General features: G+C 39.2%; 1 protein-coding gene across 1 annotated transcript in view; it reads right to left on the bottom strand.

Moving 5' to 3' along the window:
* Nucleotides 1-9,276: 9,276 nt before the first annotated feature.
* LOC132117502 (gamma-aminobutyric acid receptor subunit alpha-3-like) overlaps nucleotides 9,277-20,260 on the bottom strand; it is a 220,801-nt gene continuing 209,817 nt past the window's right edge. The window contains exon 10 of the mRNA XM_059526826.1: nucleotides 9,277-9,758. Coding sequence (XP_059382809.1) covers nucleotides 9,420-9,758 — 339 coding nt within the window. The 3' untranslated portion in view covers nucleotides 9,277-9,419. The remainder of the gene's footprint in view (nucleotides 9,759-20,260) is intronic.

Genomic DNA, 20,260 nt, shown 5'->3' with positions numbered 1-20,260 from the left:
AAAGTAGTCCGCATTGTGGCAAAAACAGAAAAACATAAGCAAAAAGTAATCCATAGAGGAACCCCCCAAAAATACTGGATAATGGACTGTTCGACCACTGAATACAGCAGTGTCTGCCGTGTCTGCATAATATCGAACTAAGTGCGCGTTCTTGATAATTGTTCTTGCTAAAAATATCTTCTCATAACATGAGTTCTGCACTTCAGTTTAAAGCTGAATTATTGTGCACCTATAGCATTCCTCGCTAACAATAAAAGAGGAAAAGTGGTCAAGCGCATCCACTACAAATAGGTCTAAATTCAAATAATTTTGGTTTAAATTCTGCGTAATGACTATTTAATTTCAGTCCTTATCTCCATATGGGAGTGGAATATTTAATGTAAATGTATATATCGACAGGAAAACAGAGCTTAAAATCATTGTTTAATTGTTTAATTAATTTTCTCACTCCAGGAAAAACATCTGTATGCATGGGTCAGAGTTTACATGCAGGTGCGCATATTTTCCCGTCAAGTTTGTTTTTATAAATCCCACCTTTTGCGCAGGAAGTGGCGTACCCCTATTTCAGGGCTGTTTTTGTGCATATGCAACGGTTATAAATGAGGCCCCTGGGAAGGACTCTAGCTGCTGCATTTTACAATCCAAAAGGAGTGCCCTGCGGGGGCTGACATGGACACTCCAGCAGCGAGTTGTGACAGTATTTAACTTTACTTCAGTTCACCTTATTCCTCTCAGGAGTGGATTTATAATGAATGTACACAGATTCACAGGCTTTCCATGCTTTTTTTCCTGTCTGATCACGTGACCAGCAAGCTCCCCAAGCACGTTCACAGACTGAGCTTCAACTGTATGCCATGTAATAACTATCTAACGTGAGCCCCCCCCCTCGTTATTTTTTTACTGAAAATGTATAGTGTAATTCTATAAAATAAACATAATGACCACTGGAGCATACCTAAATTACTTTTTGTCACGTTAGTGTGAACATCGTATTTAAAGGAAAACAACAAGTCTTCAAACTGGTTTATGAATAACAATTAGGTTTACAATCACAATGCATTGTAGTAGTGCAAATAGTTACATTTTAATGGTTTCTATATAAATTCCTGTCTTTCTTACCTTTCTTATCTTACCTTACCTGTGTGTGATGGGACAAAGCTGTACTGTCGTTGTGCAGGCTGACCTGGGTGTCATAAATGTAAATATTTCTTGATCTTTTCTCCCTAGTAGACTTCCTCAGCTTCAGCCTCCATACGCCTTGATACTCTGTCTGGCTCGTCACAGGCATCTATCCGTTCTCCTCATTCACATCACCCCCACACAGGTGATACAAGGCAAATACTGTATTTCCATTTGGATGATTATTGTCTCTGATGTTATTCGTATCCCTGCCTGCTTTACCATGACAAAAGGTCCCTGGGAAAATAGTTCTGCTTCTGTTTCATTTCCCCCGTAAATGTGGTAAAATAAAGATCTCTAAATGTGTCATAAGATCATACACTGAGAATTTTGCTGCTTCAAAATGAGAATTTGATGGGTTGCAGTTATTTAAAATGCTATAACCATTGTTCATGGCAGAATGACTATGTGCAAACATTTTCACTCTCAGTGAAGCCTCAGATAATCTGTGAACTAATGGCTAAAATGTCCCTCTAAATATGATCACATTTTCATGGTTCTGCATAAGACTTTTGACAGATTATTAAACAGGAGTTGCTGACTTTTATTAAACTTGTGCTGCCGCTTGTGCTGTCTGCTGTACTTGATGTATGGCAAGATAGAAACATCTGACAAATTGTCTGATGAAATCAAAATAATCATGGTGCATTCTTTAAGGACGTCAATGTTTAACTTCAGCATCTGTTCTTGTTTATATAAATTGCATTACAGATGTTATCTACATCTGTAAGAACATCTGTTAAAGCTCTATAGTTGATGCTTTTCCACTTTAAAATGAAGAGATAGCACACTTATGTGATCAGTAGGGGATAAGGGCAGTTTAGTTGTTTGAATAATATATAAAGCTATATGTGTGTGTGCGTGTGTATGCAGACAGATAGATAGCTTTTTTGAGGGCAAAAAATATACCTCACCTTTAAAGACAGAGCAGCTGTACGAGACTGTAAATATGTGAAGCCTGAATTAGGTTTGGGAGGTCCATTCAGTATTCTATTTGCTCACACTGGGAGTGTCACAAAGAAAATGTTAATGTATGTGTGATATTTGTGGAGTGTCCAGATGGAAACCATGCAAAGGAGAGGGCCAAGGTCATAGAAACACACACACACACACACACACACACACACACACACACACACACACACACACACACACACACACACACACACACACACACACACACACACACACACACACACACCTAATCATAGCTAATGTGACAAGACAGCAGCAATGACAAGGAAATGAAAGGACTAAATATATTTATTCAACGCAAAGAATAGCAAACCAGGACACATAAAGATAGAAAACAACACAATAATACTGTTATTAGCTCCACAAACAAACTTTCACAACAAAAATAAGAGCGAAACACCTTAAAGTCAAGATTTAACAGAAATAAAATTTCTGACGGTCTTTCTTAGAGATACACAGTGGCAGGGAGGGTCGTGGGTCAAATAACCAAACAAACCTTTTCAGTTTAACCAAATTAGCTCCAATAATTTCACACTAGTTGGCCATACATTAAGACACTGCAAATATTAAAGTCCATACATTTTATACACCTCACATAAATCTTAATCCAAGTAACATAACCTCACAATTATATGTAATTACCCAAGGTTCACTGAAGAATCTTGGGTTTCAGTTGTGTTTGACAACAGTTCCACTTGAAATCTATTGCAACATGCATGTTACAGAGTAAGTCAAGTCCACCAGGAGCTTGAAAAAGTAAAACGTAAATCTTTCTTCTCAGTATATAACATGTAATCCTTATTGTTTGGTCTCAAATCCAGAACCAACCAACAGAATAAGCTGCAGAATGTACTGGCTAGGCTGACCGAACATGTAAGCAAGAGGATCATAAGGGCAGCAAAGTGCACAAAAAAATCTTAGAGTCATATTTAACATAAGTTGGTAAACGCAGATTCAAATACTCAGTGTGTGTTACAGGTGTCCTATTGTAAATGCATTCTTGTGTTACATTTTAAGATAACAAACCTAATACTCTAAGGTGGTGCTATCCTTAAATGTGCATTAAACTAAACAGGATATTATTCAGCTAGCCATTAAAAAGAAAAAAAGAAAAGTAATTTACATTAACGCCCACTATCTAGCGCCTCTTGTGGCAATGTTGAGAATACGACAGATACTAGCATTGTATTATGGATTGCACTGCAATGTCATGCATCACACTTGCACCACTAGAAGTGGTTATGTTCACATATTTGTGTAGAGTTTTGAACAGTTTTATTAAGATGTGGCAGAACAACAACCTATCGTTACAACAATTACAAAAAATAAAATAAAAATACAAAAAACATTGTTTCTTGAATTGACCCATCACAAATGCTCCCTTGATATTTTTGTGCAAGAAGCTTAACATCAAAGTAAATATGTATATATGTATGCTTATAGGTATTTATATAAATACATACAACATTATGCATTATCCGTGGGCAAATCATTACCCCTGCACTTTTCATTTGGCACAACTTATAATTTGGTTATAATCATGTTCCATGGCCGAGGCAGTCTCATAGTCATATACATTGAGGCAGGTTCTCCAGCACAGCACTTTACTTCAGACAAATTTTGACTTTCTTTTCTGCACTGACAGTTACAGTATGACTTTTATTGCAAACATATATCCATGATGCACATCTTAGTAACTGTGAGACAGTAGAAGATTGTCAAAAATGCACTAATACAGAGGACATTGAATCAGTAAGTCAGAAAAAACTGTTTTCTGTGCTTAAGATGACTAAAATGACCAGTCAAAAAGTGCCGCCCTAACAAGATTTAGTCATTCCCTATGACACAGCCTACTGTTTGTCGCCTACGTCCTTGTTCTATCAACCTTTTGGTATTGAATCACAGTGTAATACGACATAAAATATCTAGCATGTGTAGCATGAGTACAACAAGTATGACGTGAAGAACCACCAGGAGGAACAAGATTGATGTTGTCCAAAAACAAAGAAAATAGAAGAAGATAATTTTCATCTTATACTATTACAATAATAGAAGCCTGAAATGTGCACCTATGATTTCCTTGAGCTTTCCTACTTCTGTTTCTCATACCATAACAAGAATAAGGCATTTTGTAAAGAACAAGTCAAACCCAGATAATTGTGAAAATAAACCAGAAAACTCAATAAAATTACATCTACCAGTTCCACTAAACCACACGGTTGTGTCAGATGCTTTGGACATGCAGGAAATTGCTGGATTCATTTTTTTTTTTTTTTTTTTATACAGTATATACAGGGGCCTGGCATATTGTACATCAGATTGTACATTAAACATTTATAAAAATGCACACAAGGTGGTACATCTAGCAAAGCTAGCATAAGGCTAGTGTTAGTAGCCAAGATGCTAACCATTCACCATGATTCAGAAATTTTAGACCTGAAAAATACACAAGGGGGATTTCAAATGTGACCCTGCACCACAAAACTGAGATTTAAGCTGAATAAATAAGCTTTCCATTGACGTATGGTTTATAAGGATTGAACAATATTTGGTCGAGATACAACTATTTGGATATCTGGATGGAATTTGAGGGTGCAAAAAAATTAAATAAAAAAAATCTAGATACTGAGAAAATCGCCTTCAAATTTGTCCAAATGAATTCTTAGCAATGCATATCATTAATCAAAAATTACGTTTTCATATATTTACGGTAGGAAATTCACAAAATATCTTCATGGAAGATGATCTTCACTAATATCCTAATGATTTTTGGCATAAAGGAAAAATCTATAATTTTGACCCATACAATGTTTTTTTTTTGGCTATTGCTAAAAATATACCTCAGCGACTAAAGACTGGTTTTGTGGTCCAGGGTCACAAATGTGTAATCAAGCTTTAAAGAAATAGTTTAAGCAGTTAATCAGCAACATTTGGAAAGTTTTTTCTGTCAGAATTCATCAGCGATAACTTTACCAATGAGCATTTGTAGTGCTGTACATTTGCCGACAAAGTTTATAGAAGTAATGCTTATGGGAATCAACATGACTACGTTTCCCAAGTATCCTATGTCAAGTGTGCTGACAACTTTTACTTGTTCTTACATTTGAATAAACTATCATGCCACTACCCTGATAGCACAAGTAGAATACATCATGGAGACGTTAATTTAATGTGCACATTTTCACCTGGAAGATCTATTTTTTTAGTTTGCTCATCTGTGATACATTTACACATGTCCTCAAAGCAACTGTATGCAACTGTTTTACAGTTGATTTATGATGTTTATGATTTTAAATAATTGTAAAACTGCTTTTTAGAAGATGTTTAGCAGATGTTAGATGTTTCCAAATGAAGAACTCTTTAATACGTGTTAGAGATGTATGTGTGCCATCTGGGTTAGTTATACACAATGATGTTTTTGCACATCTGTACTGATGCTATAAGGGTTATACTGTGTACTGTAAAAAACATAGATCATGTATGCTATCAGATATGTAGTTAGCATAAATAGATTTAAATTTCTATATAAATATACTTCTTACATGTGATTTTATTTATGATTTGTTCTATTTGTGTCAACAATCAATACCAACATCAGTTGATCTAGCCCTACTATAGCTCAGATGAGATTGTATGGAGCATATGGATATGCACTCCAGATACTGTATATGGCTATTTGAAGGGCCATTATGAGATACAAAAACAAAGTCTCCTGATAACACAACAGCATATGTGGTGATGTAACTAATGAATAGATTGTCATGCATTCATTTATTTTTAACACATCCTAATGTATGAGAAAAACAATCTTATTATTATTTAGAATATTAAAATGAACATGAGTTCTATTCATTTGCTTATATATCCACTGATTAAAACTATACAATGTAATGTCTTGTGTCTGAAGCTACTGATCAACAAAGTGCTGGTCATATAATTAGAATATCATCAAAAAAGTGATTTATTTTACTAATTCCATTCAAAAAGTGAAACGTGTATATTATATTCATTCATTACACACAAACTGATATATTTCAAATGTTAATTTCTTTTAATTTTGATGATTATACCTGACAGCTAAGGAAAATCCCGATATCAGTATCTCAGAAAATATTTATATTGTGAAAAGGTTCAATATTGAAGACACCTGGTGCCACACTCTAATCAGCTAATCAACTCAAAACTCCTGCAAAGGCTTTTAAATGGTCTCTCAGTCTAGTTCTGTAGGCTACACAATCATGAGGAAGACTGCTGACTTGACATTTGTCCAAAAGACGACCATTGACACCTTGCACAAGGAGGGCAAGACACAAAAGGTCATTGCAAAAGAGGCTGGCTGTTCACAGAGCTCTGTATCCAAGCACAAATATATAGAGCCGAAGGGAAGGAAAACATGTGGTAGAAAAAACTGTATAAGCAATAGGGATAACTGCACCCTGGAGAGGGTTGAGAAACAAAACCCATTAAAAAATCTGGGGGAGATTCACAAAGAGTGGACTGCAGCTGGAGTCAGTGCTTCAAGAACCACTAAGCACAGACGTCTGCAAGACATGGGTTTCAGCTGTTGCATTCCTTGTGTCAAGTTCTCTTGAACAACAGACAGCATCAGAAGCTTCTAAAGACAAAAAGGACTGGACTACTGCTGAGTGGTCCAAAGTTATGCTCTCTGATGAAAGTAAATTTTGCATTTCCTTTGAAAATCCGGGTCCCAGAGTCTGGAGGAAGAGAGGAGAGACACACAATCCACGTTGCTTGAGGTCCAGTGTAAAGTTTTCACAGTCAGAGATGGTTTGCGGTGCCATGTCATCTGCTGGTGTTGGCCCACTGTGTTTTCTGATGTCCAAGGTCAACACAGCCGTATACCAGGAAGTTTTAGAGCACTTCATGCTTCCTGCTGCTGACCAACTTTATGGAGATGCAGATTTCAGTTTCCAACAGGACGCACAGTGCCAAAGCTACCAGTACCTGGTTTAAGGACCATGGTACCCCTGTTCTTAATTCAAAAGAAAATCTATGTGATATTTTGAAGAGGAAGATACGATATGCCAGACCCAAGAATGCAGAAGAGCTGAAGGCCACTATCAGAGAAACCTGGGCTCTCATTACACCTGAGCAGTGCCACAGACTGATCGACTCCATGCCACGCCGCATTGCTGCAGTAATTCAGGCAAAAGGAGCCCCAACTAAGTATTGAGTGCTGTACATGCTCATACTTTTCATGTTCATACTTTTCAGTTGGCCAAGATTTCTAAAAATCCTTTCTTTGTATTGGTCTTAAGTAATATTCTAATTTTTTGGATTTTCCTTAGTTCTAAATAAACACTTGAAATATATCAGTCTGTGTGTAATGAATGAATATAATATACAAGTTTCACTTTTTGAATGGAATTAGTGAAATAAATCAACTTTTTGATGATATTCAAATTATATATATATATATATAATCGCTAGGACCAATTTCTCCATACTTAAATCACTTTTCACACAGTAAACACAACAGCAGTCTGTGGGCTAAAATGTGGGTAATTTTTTCATTGCTTGGCACAAAATACAATACTGAAAAACTGTAAACATGGACATTGTATTTTTATGAGTGACTAAGTGTGTTGGTTGGATGTCAACCTTTGAAGGATTTATGTAAAAATGAAAGGATTTGAGACATGCATGATGTTTTTTGGTATTTTTACTGCATTTTGGATGTGAAATTTGCTAATGTTACAGGCAGAAAGCTGGTTAGCAGAATTGTGTGAAGAGTTTAGAAAAAGTGACCCAAGTATTGAGAATTCAGTCATAGCATTTGATGAAAAAAACAAACAAAAAAGCAACAACAATTGTTAGTGTACACTGTTCTTGAAATGAACTGATGAAATGGCAAAGGTAATGTTTTTTTGCTTAATATAGCTTGCTGTCACATAAGTACATACTTTACGCAACTTTTAAGTTTATCTACAAAAATGTCTCTATTTAAATTCACATGTAAACCTGGCACTCTCTAAGTGAATGCAAAAAAGATTATTTTTTCAAAACGAGATGCATAATAAAATTTAACACACTATGAGAACAAATAAATAAATAATAAAAAAGGGAACAATGGTGATAACAACACATAAATATGCACACATCCATGTTGAGTGCATGTTCTCATATTATCTTAAATATATGTTTAAAAACATACTGAATTTTGCATGAAATTTTACACACAGGAAATTATGAAATTGGCTTGCAATTGCCAAAATATCAATATTAATAGAAATAGTGCATTCACAAACATGAATACTGTATTTTCCAACACACACACACACACACACACACACACACACACACACACACCAGTGTAATGATCTACCAAAATCACCAACACTTCAGCGTGATGTAATGGAAATGCAAGTTTATCCTGTGTGGCATTGGCCCAAATCTCAAATGCAGCCTTTATATTCTCCACAGCTGAAATGTTTCTTAGCATTTCATATCCTCAGATGAGGTTCTGATCCACACTGCTCATACTGGCCTCAAACAAAGAAGCGTTGTCTGGCTCAGTGCCTTACAGTCAGCCGTCAGCACTAAATCAACTCACATGCAGGACAGCTCTGAGTTTAATACCACCCTGTGAGAGTTCAATCAACACTGACGTTTTCTTTAGGCAGGCGTAAACTTAAAGACAATGTCAGCATGTGCCAAACTATTCATCTCTACGGCGAGTGTTTAAAAAGGCACACAGTTTCTTTTTCTTGGAGCCTGCTCAGGCTGTTTAAACAATAAGAGTCACTAGACAAAAAATGCACTGATAGACCCATGGGGATGTAAACATATCTAGATGACACTACTGACATAATACTCTGGGTTTGCCAAGAGTCAAAGAACAGACAGTCAGTAATGATGCACCTAAGGACATCACTACTGACTGCTGAAAGGCTGCAGGTTCTTGCCAATGGTGACTGAAAGTCAATAGTGACTGATGTTTTTCTTCTGATGATAGACAGAGTTCGGAGTGGGGGAGGGGTTTAGTGGGTTCATAATGGCCATCTGTACAAGACCAGCAATACTGTCATACTTTACTCATGCAACACATAAAATGACACGTAAAAAACAAACAAACAAACAAACAAACAAACAAACAACAAACATACTAACAAACAAACAAATTACTAACTAGTTGTGTATCTACATGGTTGCTTAAAAAAAGAAAATGAACACAGTAGCAGTAGCATCATGTTGCTAATTAAGACTGGACTGGCAGTTTATTTATTTGTTTCTGGTTTCCAGTTTCATTTCTGTGGGCTGGACCGGTTGATGGTTGGCTTTCTGTTGACGTAAGTGGCCCAGTAAGCCAGGTTGAAGATGAAGAAGAGCACTGGAAAGATGATACGAGAGATCTTGTCCACTTTGCTGACACGATTGTAGGACTTCCTTCCCTCTGGCACATATTCACCATCCATTTTGGGCAGCCGTATCTCTCGGACCGGCTGTGATGGGGTGGATGTGGATGTGGCACTCTTGGAGACGGTTGTCAGTCCGGGATCTTTGGTTACACTCATGCTGTAGGTGGTTCCCACAATGTTGAAAGTGTTGTTGCTCTTCTTGGAGAAGGAAGTCGACTCTCGCCTCTGTGAAAGAGCCAAAAGGAAAAAAAAAATAGAGCAATAAAAACACCTTATCTTGAGCAAAAGTGAAGCATTCATCTTCCTAATGGACTCTCTAGTAAATCCCTGTTTTCACTTACTGCACAATTTGTTATATACTTGTATTATTTTTTGTCTCTTTATGCAGTAAGAGAAACTGTGTATTCATGACAGCATATATAATACAGAGTTCTGGCATGAAACTCTAGATGATGCAGTCTGATAGGTCTAACTCAATCTGAGGTAATAACATCATTATCACATGGCACAGCTGATTGGTTCTCTCCTGTATTGTTAGCCAATGGGCACGCTGCTCAGCATTCAAATATATGACTAGAGCTTGCTGTAGCAGTGCAGCTTGCTTCAGAAACCCTCCACCTTCCCCAGCTCCACATGTATAGATCTGCTACGAGGTGATTCATGTATGCTATTGGGTTTTTCATGTATGTTATATTTGCAGCTATAAAATTTACATTGCAGCATGTTTTTGGATGTATTGGCAGTAGCAAGTCTTGGTAAATGCTCTTACGCAGCAGTAACGTAGCAGAACTATTCCGCCAAGACCAAATACATTAACATGTCAATCCCTCTGAGAGTTGTCATGACAGAACTCATTTTAAAGGTAATTCCAAATTCTTATTCTTTGTCCTGTTGACAAATTTAATGTAATGACATTTTGGCAATTGAATTCATCTGCAATAATGTATAAACTATAGTAATATAATATAATAATGTATTATATTACTATAATAAGCCAGAATATAGCATGCATAATACCATCTGCATAGATTTAGCACTCATTTTAATCAAATAATTATAGAATCAGGTGCACTGGTTCAAACATGTCCACAAAATCTGTGCTAAATGTATTTAACGCATTGCATTTCCCATATTTAGTTGATAGATGCAGCAAAATTTCAGTGCATTTTAGCACAAATTGGGACATGCTCGTTCATATACATCCAAATATCTGGGTACACTGTTATGACTGAAGGCTGATAAATAGGCTTTTGAAGTTTGCTTAAGACAAGTGCTATGATTAATTTCCAAGGCTCTTGTGGGATGCATCTCAGGGACTTCCTCAGCCCCGAAACAAAATATCAGGGATTTTGTAAAAAAACAAAGGAAATAGCTTCAAGCAATCTGCATCAATTGTGTATATATTAATACATAAATTAGAACAAAGAGATTCTTAAAGCAATCACTGAGCCTTGCTACATGCAAAACAGTCAGCGGTTTACATTGCACCATGACAGAAAGTGGCCATGGCTATAGAGAACATTTTGTAGTGTGAAGGGCAAATTCACTAAACACTTGTGTCTTTTGTGTGTGATATTATACATTGTGTTCATAAAGCATTCATGCCACAGTTTAATCAGGTGCTTTCTACACTGATGTAGCATCAGTTTGTTTCAGTACTTTATTCTGATCCCTCATAAAAAAAAAACACTCTTTTTATGTGGGACATCAGGCATTTTGTCATGCTGAGTGATAAGCAGATATATGTGAGAAAATATCATATACACTGTTAAAAAATAAATGAGATGAACAACTCCTTTTCTCTGTTTTTATTTGAGCTCCATAAGATGAGGCATGTTACACCGGAACATTCTCTTGCCATTTACGGTCATTGTCATGAACTCTTTATTAGCAGAAGGAAAGCATTTAATTAATGCAATTAAAAAAAAGTACCAATACATACATTTTTTTGGTTTTAATATTTGTATTGTGCGATATCCATTTTATACAACCTATAAAAGGTACTCAATGCTGTATTGTGAATAAGTCACAGCTGAAGAAGTTGCAATGACAATAAGGAAAATAAGCCCTGGAAGCTTGCAGCTATAAAGTTCTGTACGATTTTTTAAGCTGTTTTCCTCATGGGGACCAGAAATATGTCCCCACTAGGTCACAATTGACTGGTATTACTATCCTTGTGCTTATTGGGAAATTTGGACGCTATAATGTAGGGAATACCGGGTACACACACACATACACACACACACACACACACACACACACACACACACACACACACACACACACACACACACACACACACACACACACACACACACACACATCCATGTTGGATTTCCATGTTTTATGTGGACTTCCTGTAGGCATAATGGTTTTTATAATGTACAAGCTGTATTTTCTATCCCCTTACTCTAAACCTGCACAAACCTTTCGGCTATTTAAAAAAAAAAAAAAACATACACATTCTGTATGATTTATAAGTTTGGACCACACTCACAGACAGACACACTCAGACAGAGGTGGTCTAGTAGTAGCTTCCAGGTCTCTATAGGAATATCTAACCAGGCTTCATCCTTTAGTCACAATCATAGGAGGAATGGCACAGCAGGAAACATTGTATGCAAGTAAACAAACAGAGCCTCTGTTAGCAGGCTTAAAATATGAGAAACATAGGAACTGTCTAATGGTGTCTAACCACAATAATCTACAATGCTTTATTACATGCATTTACTGTAAACAGATTGCATATGATGTTCCTGTTATTTTATATTTCAAAATTCTTCTAAAGGAATAATTCACTCACAATAATGTTTTTAACTAACACTCCATTTTAAATATGTATGACTGTCTTTCTTCAGTGGCACACAAAAGGATAAACGTGGCAGAAAATCTCTCTTTCCCAGTCACTAATGTTGAATTACAATGGGTACTGTCAAGCTCTTAAAATAAAAGTATCATAGAATAACCTTTGGGCAAACTACTTCAGTCTAAACTTTGATAAGAATCACACAATAAGCTGATTCTTGGCTGGTTTCAAAGATTTTCACTTCCTTAATAAGTAGAAGAAAATAAGAATCTGTAAATGTGTCATTACGTTTCACACTGAGGATTTTGCAGCACATGTAATAATTTGATATAATGCTATCAGACGCTATAATCCTTACTCATTACTTTGTAACTTTGTGCAAACATTTTCACTTTTAGTTAGACCTCTGATCAACTGTTCAGAAATAAGGCTGATAATGTACAGTGGATAACAGGAGTGTAATCCTCTATGATCATCTATGATTTAATGTGCAGAGTCAGCTTTATAGGACATGAGTGATTTTGATGAAGTGGGCTACCAAAATCTGCTTGTTTGACAGTTATAAGAATAAACTACATTCAAGTGGTGCTTGCCAGCACAAGACTCACCGTCACAGTGCTATTTGGTTATGAAGGTATTTTTAAAGATTTCTTAAGTGGTTGTTAATGTATTCTGGGTGTTTACTAAAGGTTGATTCATACTTCTGTGTTGAACCTATGCCGTAGTTTGTGCGTAATACTTTCAGGCTTAGGTGTAACTTGACATGCGACTCTCCAAAATTCTAACAGCATGTAAATTCTATGTGGACAGCAAGCAGATTGGTCTGCAATCACCCTTCCTTCTGTATGTACTTGAGTTTTGTGTGTGTTTATGTGCACTTTAATATATTTTAATGTTACACCTTCTTATATAAAATAAAATAAAGCAAAGATCAATGTCTTATCATTTATTATACTACATAGCATTATACATCAGCAGTTGTCCGCGACAAACAATGTTGATCTGCCGTGATACAAGTCCTTGTGGAGATAAAAAGAATGCCATCTTTTCCTGTTCCCTTGTTATCTCTTTTGTAGTTTTAAATAATGATTTAATGATTTGATATTATGACGATCGTGTTCAGTGAGACACAGGAGAGAGTAGATCCAATTGCAGATGTTTATTGTTAAAGGGTAATCCAAAATCGTGGTCGAAAACAATCCAAGGTAAAAACCAAACAAGCAGTCCAAAACAAACAAAGGAAAGAGACAGGAAAGGGAACTCGAAAAACGAGGGATCTCGGAGGACGAGAAGACAAAGGAGAATCTCGGAGGACGAGAAGGCTGATAAAACGAAGGGTAAGGACTCCATACAGACAACATGAAAAGACAGGTAGTTATAGGGAGGCTAATGACAATTAAGTGAATGCACCTGGTGCAATTAGCAGGAGTGCAATTACTGTGATGACAGGACCAGACTAGTGGAATACTAGTGCCTACGGTGAAGTGCCTAAGGGGAAGTGAGCCCACTAGTGGACACCCAGGGAAACAGAGACAAGACAGCGTGACAGATATTTATTTGCTGCCGTTGCGGCTATAATGCTTTTAAGATGAGCCGCATCTTCTACGGCTTTTGTCGTGGTACTGCATGTTACACCAGCAACATGCCTGTGGGCACTGCAGACTAGCGGTTTGCATGTGTACTCCACGTCAATGTGGACAATGATGCAGAAGTATAAAAGAAAACTGACGCATAGCCTACGGTATATAGACTATGGCGTAGGTCCGATGCAGAAGTATAAATCAGCCTTAAGCCATTGTTTAGTCTAAAGTGTTAAACAATTCTACAACCCGAATTCCGGAAAAGTTGGGACGTTTTTTTAAATTTTAATAAAATGAAAACTAAAGGAATTTCAAATCACATGAGCCAATGTTTTATTCACAATAGAACATAGATAACGTAGCAAATGTTTAAACTGAGAAATTTTACACTTTTATCCACTTAATTAGCTCATTTAAAATTTAATACCTGCTACAGGTCTCAAAAAAGTTGGCACGGGGGCAACAAATGGCTAAAAAAGCAAGCAGTTTTGAAAAGATTCAGCTGGGAGAACATTTAGTGATTAATTAAGTTAATTGATATCAGGTCTGTAACATGATTAGCTATAAAAGCTTTGTCTTAGAGAAGCAGAGTCTCTCAGAAGTAAAGATGGGCAGAGGCTCTCCAATCTGTGAAAGACTGCGTAAAAAAATTGTGGAAAACTTTAAAAACAATGTTCCTCAACGTCAAATTGCAAAGGCTTTGCAAATCTCATCATCTACAGTGCATAACATCATCAAAAGATTCAGAGAAACTGGAGAAATCTCTGTGTGTAAGGGACAAGGCTGGAGACCTTTATTGGATGCCCGTGGTCTTCGGGCTCTCAGACGACACTGCATCACTCATCGGCATGATTGTGTCAATGACATTACTAAATGGGCCCAGGAATACTTTCAGAAACCACTGTCGGTAAACACAATCCGCCGTGCCATCAGCAGATGCCAACTAAAGCTCTATCATGCAAAAAGGAAGCCATATGAACATAAACATGGTCCAGAAGCGCCGTCGTGTCCTGTGGGCCAAGGCTCATTTAAAATGGACTATTTCAAAGTGGAATAGTGTTTAAATGGTCAGACGAGTCCAAATTTGACATTCTTGTTGGAAATCACGGACGCCGTGTCCTCCGGGCTAAAGAGGAGGGAGACCTTCCAGCATGTTATCAGCGTTCAGTTCAAAAGCCAGCATCTCTGATGGTATGGGGGTGCATAAGTGCATACGGTATGGGCAGCTTGCATGTTTTGGAAGGCTCTGTGAATGCTGAAAGGTATATAAAGGTTTTAGAGCAACATATGCTTCCCTCCAAACAACGTCTATTTCAGGGAAGGCCTTGTTTATTTCAGCAGGACAATGCAAAACCACATACTGCAGCTATAACAACAGCATGGCTTCGTCGTAGAAGAGTCCGGGTGCTAACCTGGCCTGCCTGCAGTCCAGATCTTTCACCTATAGAGAACATTTGGCGCATCATTAAACGAAAAATACGTCAAAGACGACCACAAACTCTTCAGCAGCTGGAAATCTATATAAGGCAAGAATGGGACCAAATTCCAACAGCAAAACTCCAGCAACTCATAGCCTCAATGCCCAGACGTCTTCAAACTGTTTTGAAAAGAAAAGGAGATGCTACACCATGGTAAACATGCCCCGTCCCAACTATTTTGAGACCTGTAGCAGAAATCAAAATTGAAATGAGCTCATTTTGTGCATAAAATTGTAAACTTTCTCAGTTTAAACATTTGCTATGTTATCTATGTTCTATTGTGAATAAAATATTGGCTCATGTGATTTGAAAGTCTTTTAGTTTTCATTTTATTAAAATTTAAAAAACGTCCCAACTTTTCCGGAATTCGGGTTGTATATGTATCATAATGTGTATAAATATTGGTGGACATGGCTGGTATGGACAAGGCTTTTCCCTTATATACATATTATAAAGAATAGAAACAATATGAATTCCTCTCTCTTACATACATCCCACTACATTTATGTCTGAAACTTAAATAACTTTCATAGAGTATTGAGTAGATCAGTGATAGAAATCCTCTTCATCTACCCTAGTAAATGTAATCAGTATAATAGTATACTAGTAAATATAATCAGTTTGAATCTTAATGCGTCTCCCTCCCTTTCGAAATTTCCTCCCTGGACTCAATCCCTTTGTGTACCTCCATTGCCAGCCCTAGTTACTAAATGTGCTTGTGTATTGACCACCCCAAAGCATAAATATTCATCTTTGTTGCACATACTGTCACAGTTTTACCAGGATTGACTAGGTAAAGAAAAACAAAGCAATTAATGTAGAAACTACGATGCATTGTGGTACAAGAAGAGCAAAGGAACTACTGACATCACCACAAACAGAAAACCCTCAGCTCAGAGTTCTGCACTGGGAGACGCCAGACCGTTGGCCCTGTTTTCTGATGCTAATATCTGTGCTAGGGATTTCACAATAGGGACTGCTGCATGCTGCTTCCCAATCACAGACCATTGATCCCTGCTACTACACCAGCACCTGAGTCTCTAAATCACAGTCTAGGCTTATGCCAACATTAGTAAAGGATGCCAACTACAAGCTCATCATGAATCACACTGATACAACTCTTAATTTTAGCTTAGGTCTCATTTGCATTGAGTTTTGGCAAGATAAGCTCCTGGAGTTCACAGAGAAAATACTTAGAAGAGAATCAGTGTGATCAACACTACAACAGTACAAAGTACATAGAGAGAGAGGTTTGATTTTTAGAAACAACTTTATTTTACCAAACAAAACACTGAATCATATATAGAAACAACTACAAATTAGTAACATTTAAAAAAATGAATTCTCCCTCAATTACAATACAGAGGATATTACAATAACACCACTGCAATTTAAAAGACTCCATGTAAAAAAAAAAACATTTGACGCACCATAAAGAGGAAGATGCTACAAAGAAGACCTAAGACAGTTGAGCAACTAGAAGCCTGTATTAGTCAAGAATGGGACAACATTCCTATTCCTAAACTTGAGCAACTTGTCTCCTCAGTCCCCAGACATTTGCAGACTGTTGTAAAAAGAAGAGGCGATGCTACACAGTGGTAAACATGGCCTTGTCCGAACTTTTTTGAGATGTGTTGATGCCTTGAAATTTAAAATCAACTTATTTTCCCTTTAAATTATAAGTTTTCTCAGTTTAAACATTTGATATGACAGCTCATATCTCAAATATTGAAATCTGAAACTTCCACATCATTGAATTCTGTTTTTATTCACAATTTGTACAGTGTCCCTACCTTTTTGGAATTGGGTTTGTAATTAAGCCATCATTATTAGTACCAAAGACCTGTAAATGACATCACCATGGCAACAACAGCAAAGGGGACTGGAGCTCATACGTTTTCCTACCCCCCTGACATCCAGTCTGAGGAGAGCAGACAACAACTCAAAACACAAAAGGAAAACGTCTCAAGGTTACGAATGTAACCCTGGTTCCTTGAAGGAACGAGACGCTGCGTCGAGCGCTTTGGGGAACGTCCCTGACGGGACCGACTCTGAATATCGTGTGCACTTTGGGGAACGATGTGCCCACGCTGCCAGACTTCCAAATCCCTGCCTAGTGTGTATCCGAAGAGCACAGCTAAGGCGAGATAACAGAAGAGCCCGGAGTGGCTCGCATATCAAGGTCATAAAATCTGACAAATGTAGAGGGCGTGGACCACCCCGCAGCGTTGCAGATGTCCAAGAGGGACACACCTGCTGAGAAGGCCTTAGAGGCCGCCATACCCTGAGTGGAGTGAGTCTTGGCTCCCAAAGGAAGGGGAAGACCAGAGGACTCATAGGAGACGTTGATAGCCTCGACTATCCAACGACTTAGGGTCTGCTTGGAGGTAGGAGACCCCTTTTTAGGAGGACCATGGCAAACAAGCCATTGGTCTGATTTTCTCCACAGGGCAGCTCTGTGGACGTATGCTCGCACTGGACACATACAATTGAGCTTTTCCTGGTCTGGCTCCCGAAAGGAAGGAGGGCAGAAGGCCTGCAGTACGATAGGTTGTGGTGTAACAGAGGGAACCTTCGGAACATAACCCGCTCGAGGGTATAAGAATGCTTTGGCCATACCAGGGGCAAAGTCTAGGTAAGTAGGGGCCACCGAAAGGGCCTGAAGATCTCCAACTCTCTTTAGCGAGGTGATTGCCAGTAACAGGGCAGTTTTAAGCCTCAGATGTCTATCTGAGATGTCTTGTATTGGCTCGAATGGAGCTTTACAAAGAGTCTCTAAAACCAAATCCCAGGGGGGAACACGGGATCGTAGGTCTCAGCCTCAGCGCACCGCTGAGGAAACGTGTAACTAGGGGGTGTCTACCCACTCACTGATTACCTGATCGGTATCTCCCACGGAGAGCCATTGAGGAGCGAGACTAGATCTGCGAACCATACTCGGCCCGGCCAGAACGGGGCTACTAATAACAGACGGACCCCGTCCCGGCGTACTCTCGCCAGAACTCCCGGGAGCAGAGCGATAGGGGGAAATGCGTACAGACGAAGCCTCGGCCAGGTCTGTACCATAGCGTCCAGTCCCAGAGGAGCTGGATGAACTAGAGAGAACCAGAGGGGACATTGCGATGTCAACCTGAGTCGCAAAGAGGTCCACCTGGGCTGTGCCAAACACTCTCCATATCTGCTTCACCACCTCGGGGTGAAGTTTCCATTCCCCGGGCCTCGGCCCCTGCCTCGACAGTCTGCTTCCACATTCAATCTCCCAGGAATATACACTGCTCTGAGCGAGAGGAGTTTGCCCTGGGACCACAGAAGGATCTGGTGTGCCAGCTTGTACAAGGGGCGTGAACGCAGACCCCCCTGGTGATTGATATAAGAGACCACTGATGTGTTGTCGGTGCGCACCAACACATGGTGACCTCTCAGGTCTGGGAGGAAATGTTTCAATGCTCGATAGACTGCTAGCATCTCTAGGCAATTGATGTGCCATGTCAGATGGCTGCCACTCCACAGACCGCGGGCAGGGTGGCCACTCATGACCGCACCCCAACCGGTGAGGGTCGCGTCTGTCGCTAGCGTTACACGGCGACAAAGAGCTCCAAGCACCAGGCACTGATTCAAGAATCAAGGTTTCTTCCACATGTCTAAGGCACGAAGGCATCGCCGCGTGACCTTGATAACTCGAAATGGATTCCCCCTCGGGGAAAAGCCCTTGGACTTAAGCCACCACTGCAGGGGTCTCATGTACAGCAGGCCAAAAGGTATCACGTTGGAGGCGGCTGCCATCAGACTTAACAATCTCTGAAATTGTTTGACAGTGAGTGACTGGCCTTCTTTGACTCTCTCGACTTATGTGAGGATCGACTCGATCCAAGCAGGAGACAGATGTGCCTGCATCGTGGTCGAATTCCACACTACGCCTAGAGAGGTGGTTCTCTGAACTGGAGAAAGTACACTCTTCTTGGCGTTTAGTCTCAAACCCGGCTCCCCCATATGTGCGAGAACGACATCTAAATGTCGAACCACCATCTGCTCTGATTGAGCTAGAATCAACCAATCGTCGATATAATTTAGAATGCGGATGCCCTGCATACGGAGGGATACCAGAGCCGCATCCACACATTTCGTGAACGTGCGGGGTGAGAGTGCAAGGCCGAAGGAAAGTACTCGATATTGATAAAATTTGCAACCTCAGTGAACCTCAGAAACTTCCTGTGTTGTGGAAGGATGGATATGTGGAAGTATGTGTCTTTGAGATCTATTGTGACAAACCAGTCCTTGGATCTGATTTGAGCTACAACCTGCTTGACAGTGAGCATTTTGAACTTCAGTGGCATAACTGAGCGGTTCAGGTGACGTAAGTCTAAGATCGGACGCAACCCTCCTTCCTTCTTTGGAACTATGAAATACCGGCTGTAAAACCCGTTTTCCCTGTCTAGAGGAGGGACCACCTCGATGGCCTCCTTCCTTAATAGGGTATTCACTTCTTGTTCCATAACCAGAGCCTGCCGGGGGCCGACTACTGTCGGTGTAACCCCGTTGAACTTTGGTGGTGGATGACCGAACTGAATGCAGTAGCCTTTTTCTATTGTACGCAGGACCCAATGAGATACATTTGGCAGTAGTTTCCACGCTGCTAAATAATCTACTAAGGGAATCAGTCTCTCGAGACTGACCTCTGGTGTAAGAGGCCCCCGAAGGGGCGGCGAGCATCCCAGCTCCGCTACGCTCGTGGGCGGAAATAACTGGGAGCCGTGCTCACTGGAGGCCGCTGTGCCCTGAAACTCTGGCAGGGTTGGCAGACCGACCTCCTGAGGGCACTGAGGTGAGGCGGGCACTGTATAATGAGGTGGACTTGGATTTGGA

The sequence above is a fragment of the Carassius carassius genome, chromosome 36, assembly GCF_963082965.1.
Source record: "Carassius carassius chromosome 36, fCarCar2.1, whole genome shotgun sequence".
Classification (NCBI taxonomy): Eukaryota; Metazoa; Chordata; class Actinopteri; order Cypriniformes; family Cyprinidae; genus Carassius; species Carassius carassius.
This window is presented reverse-complemented; position numbering and strand designations above follow the sequence as displayed.